The sequence below is a fragment of the Euleptes europaea genome, chromosome 1, assembly GCF_029931775.1.
Source record: "Euleptes europaea isolate rEulEur1 chromosome 1, rEulEur1.hap1, whole genome shotgun sequence".
Classification (NCBI taxonomy): domain Eukaryota; kingdom Metazoa; phylum Chordata; class Lepidosauria; order Squamata; family Sphaerodactylidae; genus Euleptes; species Euleptes europaea.
Window position 1 is genome coordinate 180,966,806 of NC_079312.1, and position 7,082 is coordinate 180,973,887.

Consider the following 7,082-nt stretch of genomic DNA (forward strand, 5'->3'; position numbering starts at 1 on the left):
GAGGTCACTGGGTGTGTGTGGGGGGGAGGTAGTTGGGAATTTCCATCATTGGGCAGGGGGTTGGACTAGATGACCCTGGTGGTCCCTTCCAACTCTATGATTCTATCTGACAAAGTGGGCTCTGATGCCCTCATCAGTATTCCGCAAGAGAGTTCCTTTTATCCGTTGCCAACCTCTGGGTAAAGTCTGGAGATGTCCCAGAATTAGACTGATTTTTGGACTAAAGAGGTCAGTTCCCCTGGAGGAAACGGGTGCTTTGGAGGGTGAGCTGTATGGCATCGTATCCCACTGAGGTCCCTGTCCTCCCCAGGTTCCACCCCCAAATCACAACGGGACAACAAAGAAGGGCAGGGGGAACTCGACCAAATAGGTAGAGAGAGTTTCAAAGGTTGAGCTACAAATATAACAAAATAATTATATTTATTGCAAGGTTTACACTATAAAATTGATAAAATCACAGGGCCTAGATTTTATAATTGATCTTTTAATATGTAGCCTGCATTCCAGGCCCTGTGTTTTTAACAGTATTATATTGTCACCAAGGGTGTCAAACATATGGCCCAGGGGCTGGATCCGGCCCCTTGGGAGCTCTTATCCCACTCGTTGAGCCAGCAAAGGCAGCCCCCGTCCCCCAGTCCCAATCTGGGCTGGTGAGGCATGGCCCTGCCTGACCAAGTGACATTTATGTCATATCTGGCCCTCGTAACAAATGAGTTTGACACCCCTGGTGTACACCTCGCAATAAATGTAATTATTTCGTTATTGTTCGTAGCTCAACCATTGAAGCTCTCCATCCGCAAATCTCCAGGAGTTTCCTAACCTGGAGCTGGCAACCCTCCCCTCCCAGCCTGGCAACCCTCATGGGTAGGGTTGCCAGGTCCCTCTTCGCCACGGTCGGAGGTTTTGGGGGTGGAGCCTGAGGAGGGAGGGGAGGGACTTCAATGCCATAGAGTTCAATTGCCAAAGTGGCCATTTTCTCCAGGGGAACTGATTGATATCGGCTGGAGAGCAGTTGTAATAGCAGGAGATCTCCAGCTAGTACCGGGAGGTTATACACAATTCACAGCCACTATGGCCAAAACGTCTTACGCAATCTTAATATTCAATATAAATACCACAATAAACAATAATGGGAAAGCACAAGCTCCCAAGTTGTGCATCTATTATATAATAGATTGCATAAGACATTGAACATTACAGAAACATAGAATCAGAGTTGGATGGAGCAACCAGGGTCATCTAGCCCAACCCCCTGCACAATGCAGGAAATTCACAACTACCTCCCCTTCCACACACTCCCAATGACCCCTACTCCATGCCCAGAAGATGGCCAAGGTGCTCTTCCTCTCATCATCTGCCTTTACTTCTTTTCTTTTTGGTACTGAATGAACCCTGACAGTCACTTCCAATTCTGAGATTAAATAAACCGGTAGAATTCCTGACTAAGAGGCTCCTGATGGGTGAAACACCACACTTTTTGTTCCCAACTGCCGGATTTTGTGCCATCGCAATTAAAACTCGCAAAAATAGAATGGAAAAAAGTCAAGTAAATTCTTGTAGAATCATAGAATCAGAATTATAGAGTTGGAAGGGTCCCCCAGGGTCATCTAGCCCAACCCCCTGCACAATGCAGGAAATTCACAACTACCCCCACCCCACCCCCAGTGACCCCCACTCCATGCCCAAAAGATGGCCAAGATGCCCTCCCTCTCACGATCTCCCCATAGAATCAGCATTGCTGACAGATGGCCATCTAGGCAAGGTTGCGTAAGACATTTTTGGCCCCAGTGGCTGCGAACGGCGCACAACTTTACGGGTGCAGCGCGAGTTTGGATTTTATGGGTGCCAGTACCTGGAGGTTGGCAACCCTGCCCGGGGGCTCTGGGGCACCGGATGCCCCCTGTCCCCCTGCACAAACGCCACCCCCAAGTCCCCAGGGGCCGCCCAAGCCGGCGCTGGCCCGTGGCCGAGAAGCGCCTCTCCGCCCCGGCGCCGGGCAGCGCCTGCCGAGGCTTCCTCCGCGTGCGCGAGGCGCGCCCCCGAGCGCCGGAGGAAGAGCTCGCCGGCTGGGGCGGGCAGCGTGGCCGGCCATATGGCGCAGGGCAAGAAGAAGCTCCCGGCGCGCCAGCGGGCCGCCGCCAAGCAGAAAGCCGCCGGGGCCGCCGCCGTCCGGGGCCCGCGCAAGGGAGGTACGGCGGGGACGGGGAGCTCGCCATTGCGCACGGGACGGGGACGGCGCCGCGCCCCGGCGGGGGTTCGATCTGGGCCCAGGAAGCTGCCTTCTGCTGAGTCAGACCCTCCTGGGTCCGTCGCAGTCAGAATTGCTTGCTCAGGCCGGCAGCGGCTCTCCAGGGTCTCCGGCAGGGGTCTTCCCCATCACCTACTTGCCCAGTCCCTTTAACTGGAGAGGCCGGGGATTGAACCTGGGACCTTCTGCATGCCAAGCAGAGGCTCTGCCACTGAGCTACGGCCCCTCCCCAAGGTTCTCCAGGGTCTCAGGCAGAGGTCTTCCCCATCCCCTACTTGCCCGGTCCCTTTAACTGGAGATGCCGGGGATTGAACCGGGGACCTTCTGCAGGCCAAGCAGAGGCTCCGCCACTGAGCCACGGCCCCTCCCTAAATGTTTCATGGTATTTAAACAAATATTGGATTTGGACCTTGAACACATGAAGCTGCCTTATACAGAATCAGACCTTATCCTGTCCATCAGAGTCAGTCTTGTCTACTCAGACCGGCAGCGGCTCTCCAGGGTCTCCGGCAGGGGTCTTTCCCATCCCCTACTTGCCCAGTCCCTTTAACTGGAAATGCCGGGGATTGAACCGGGGACCTTCTGCAGACCAAGCAGAGGCTCTGCCACTGAGCCACGGCCCCCCCCTAAAGGTTTCATGGTATTTAAACAAATATTGGATTTGGACCTTGAACACATGAAGCTGCCTTATACTGAATCAGATCTTATCCTGTCCATCAGAGTCAGTCTTGTCTGCTCAGACCGGCAGCAGGTCTCCGGGGTCTCAGGCAGAGGTCTTTCACATCACCTCCTGCCTGGTCCCTTTAACTCAGGGGTGGGGAACATCAGGCCCGGGAGCCGTTTAAGGCCCTCGAAATCATTTGGTCCTGCCCTTCGTGGGTCCTGGCAAATCTCTAGCTCAGAAGGATCTAAGACTGGCGATCCGTCCCCTCCCGCGAACAGGAACAGCCTCTATTCAAGGCGGTCATTTGTTTTGCTGAGAAAAGGAGCCTTTCCCCCCCCCTTGCAGAAGAGTTGTTAGCTATGGAGCTGCTACGACCGCCCAATAAACTGTATTAACCCTTTCCCCCTTGGGCCCACACGGGGGGGGGTGTCATCAGGGGCAGCTGCCTACTTTGGGCTTGGTCAGCTAATTTTAAGTTAATAATTTTGTATGGCCCCCGAATGATGTTATAAATATCCAAATGGCCCTTGGCGGAAAAAAGGTTCTCCACCCCTGCTTTAACTGGAGGTGCCAGGGATTGAACCTGGGACCTTCTGCATGTCAAGCAGATGCTCTGCCACTGAGCCATAAACCCTCCCCATAGGAAGCTGCCTTCTACTGAATCAGCCCCCCCTTGGTCCATCAAAGTCAGTCTTGTCTACTCAGACCGGCAGCGGCTCTCCAGGGTCTCGGGTGGAGGTCTTTCACATCACCTACTCGCCTAGTTTAACTGGAGATGCCGGAGATTGAACCTGGGACCTTCTGCATGCCAAGCAGAGGCTCTACCACTGAGCCACGGCCCCTCCCTCTTCAAGGACAAGACCTTTGGCATAGTGTCAGGAGGACTAGGGAGTCGGGGTGGTGTGCAGGCGGACAAACATTTTGGGATGCTGAGAAAATTCCCAGGACTAGGGATGGGTCCTTACCTGCCCTCTCCTGGAGGGCCCAGGCTAGCCCAGTCTCAGCAGATCTCAGAAGCTGAGTATGGTCAGCCCTGGCTAGTACTTGCATAGGAGACCACCAAGGAAGTCCACGGTCGCTATGCAGAGGCAGGCAATGGCAAACCACCTCTGAACGTCTCTTGTCTTGAAAACCCCATGGGGTCGCCATAAGTCAGCTGTAACTTAGCTGGACTTGGTCACCCAGGTCAGGGCATTTTTCTTGGTATTCTTAGATAAACTCCAGTGTTTATGTCCATAGAGATTCTTCCTTGAAGCCAATAGCATGGGATAGAGAGAAATTTTAATTCTTTTGACTTTGGATTTCTTTTGCAGGCCGAATAATCGCTCCCAAAAAAGCTCGAGTGATCCAGCAGCAGAAACTGAAGAAGGTAAGTTCCCCGGCCCTCCTTGCCAAGCGGCCACCCTGCAAGCACCGCTCCAAAGCCAAACCACGTGGTGTGGTGTAGTGGTTAAGAGCAGTGGTTTGGAGCGGTGGAGTCTGTTCTGGAGACAAGAGAGAGGTCAGACAGACTGGTCATTGCTGAAGTCACAAACAGGCCCTAAATGATATTTTTCAGAGGGTAGCTGAGTTGAAGAAGAAAAAGAGTTGGTTTTTATATGCCGACTTTCTCTACCGCTTAAGGGAGACTCAAACTGGCTTACAATCTGGGAGCCAGCGTGCTGTAGTGGTTAAGAGCGGTGGTTTGGAGCAGTGGGCTCTGATCTGGAGAACTGGGTTTGATTCCCTACTCCTCCACATGAGTGGTGGAGGCTAATCTGGTGAACTGGATTTGTTTTCCCGCTCCTACACACTAAACCAGTTGGGTGACCTTGGGCAAGTCATGCTCTCTCAGCCCCACCTACCTCTCAGGGTGTCTGTTGTGGGGAGGGGAAGGGAAGGTGCTTGTAAGCCAGTTTGATTCTGCCTTTCTCTGGTAGAGAAAGTCGGCATATAAAAACCTGCTCTTCTTCTTATAGTAACTGAGGAGAGGGTTGTGGAGAGCAAATCCTCCCAGGGGATGCAACACAGACTTTCTCAGCAAATTTGAGTGGCACATATGAGCATCTCCAGCAGTTCATAACCCCAGGCTCTAAAGCCAGCCCATCTAACTGAAGAAGAAAAGTTGGTTTTTATATCCCGTTTTTTCCTACCTTTTAAGGAGTCTCAAGCCGGTTTACAATCACCTTCCCTTCCCCTCCCCACAACAGGCACCTTGTGAGGTAGGTGGGGCTGAGAGAGTTTGGAGAGAACTGTGACTGGCCCAGGGTCACCCAGCAGGGTGCATGATGGAGGAGTGGGGAATTGAACCCGGTTCTCCAGATTACAGCCGCTTTTAACCACTGCACCCCACTGGCTAAACTTGCTTGCCACTGTGACCCACAGCATGGAATTCAGTCCCTGATACAGAATTCTCAGGTTACAAATTTCTAGGTTAAAAAACAAACAAAACCATACCCCCCATAATGTCCATGTGGTTTCACAAAGATACCTGAAAGAATATTTCCAGTGCCCAATGCCAGTCTTGAAGGCAAAGCGGAGGTGATCAGAGCAGTAGCTGCTAATTTTGACTCTGCGCCACCCACCCTGTGCCCTCTGGCCCGTTCTTTCACCCACTGGTTCACTATCTTCCTTTGGGATAAAGTGTTCCAGTTTCATAGTCTCAGCTTGTAGTGTAGTTGTGGTGTAGTGGTTAAGAGTGGTGGTTTGGAGCGGTGGAGTCTAATCTGGAGAACCAGGTTTGATCCCCCACTCTCCACAGGAGCGGCGGAGGCTAATCTGGTGAACCTGGTTGGTTTCCCCACTCCTACACATGAAGCCAGCTGGGTGATCTTGGGCTAGTCACAGTTCTCTTAGAGCTCTCTCAGCCCCACCTATCTCACAGGGTGTCTGTTGTGGGGAGGGGAAGGGAAGGTGATTGTCAGCCGGTTTGATTCTCCCTTAAGTGGCAGAGAAAGTCGGCATATAAAAACCAACTCCTCTTCTTCAATCTGCATACCTGTTACTCCACATGAGTCTCGCGACCCTGGGAATGAAATTCTCTGGGGTTGAAAGGGGACGGGAGACCCAGGAAGACCCACGGCATATAAAAACCAACTCTTCTTCTTCTACCTTAGAGTCCAACAAAGTTTTGAGGGTATGAGCTTTCGAGAGTCACAGCTCCCTTTGTCAGATGTATGACAAAGGAACATTTCACCCTTGAAAGATCATACCCTAAAAATATTGCTGATCTTTAAGCTGCTCCTGGACTCGAATATGGCTGGTCTACTACAGACTAACACCACTACCCTCTGAAACTACCTTCAGTTTGACCTGTGAAGCACTTGCCAAAAAGGGTAAACACTTTTTTAGCAGATATTGGGAAATTGCATTGAAAGTATGCCAAACAGATTGGGAATAAATTGGGTGTTGGGGCCAGAGCTGGCAAAGAGTCGTCTTGGGAGGAACATGGAGACTCATCTTGGCTACATGGGACCTCTTGAGGTTTTCGCTCGCCCTCTTTGCGCATTTTTGGTCCCGTCTCTGCCTAGGGTCTAGAAAATTGGCTTTAAATTAGAAAAGTTGACCCCTGAACGCTTCTGGCAATAAGAAACTCTGCTGTCGAGGAATTCTCCCAGGGTTGCTAATGAGACTCTTTCTCCGCAGAACCTTGAGGTCAGCATCCGTAAGAAAATCGAGCATGAGGTGGTGATGAAGGCCAATGCCAACCAACCCAAGAAACTGACCCTGCTGAAGACACCAAAAGCAGAGGCCAAGAAGGAGGCTGGACCCTCCAGCCAGCCCTAGCTGCCCTTCGTGTTGGTGGCAGAGGGTAGCTGTCCGCTCCAGGGCACCCCCTTTGTGCGGATGGACAACCTTTAGACTTTCTCAGGTGGTCGACTGTCAGATGAAAAGCTTCCTTTCCCACAAGAATCCCCCTGGGCTGTTGGGTGCAAAGTCCTTTATTCCTGGGTTAGGAGAAGAGCTTCCATTGTCAGAGTGGAAGCTGTTCTGCGACGAACCTCGCACGGCTTTATCTAGATGATTGGGGCAGCTGACGGAGCCGCGGGCTCTGGGTTTTCAGCGATCCCAAATTGACAGAGCCAGACTAGAAGTTGTCAGATCTACTCTTAGGGGTGGTGTCAAGTCTGTGCTGGCTTGGCTGGGTACCTTCCCCCCACAGCACCCTTGCCTGATGTTGGACTTCCTGTT

General features: G+C 52.1%; 1 protein-coding gene across 1 annotated transcript; it reads left to right on the plus strand.

Moving 5' to 3' along the window:
• The first annotated feature begins 2,092 nt into the window (after positions 1–2,092).
• On the plus strand, positions 2,093–6,697 carry C1H19orf53 (chromosome 1 C19orf53 homolog). Its single transcript, XM_056866957.1, has 3 exons — positions 2,093–2,189; positions 4,226–4,281; positions 6,537–6,697. The coding sequence occupies exons 1-3, from the start codon at positions 2,093–2,095 to the stop codon at positions 6,675–6,677; spliced, it is 294 nt and encodes a 97-aa protein (XP_056722935.1). The 3' UTR covers positions 6,678–6,697.
• Positions 6,698–7,082: the final 385 nt, after the last annotated feature.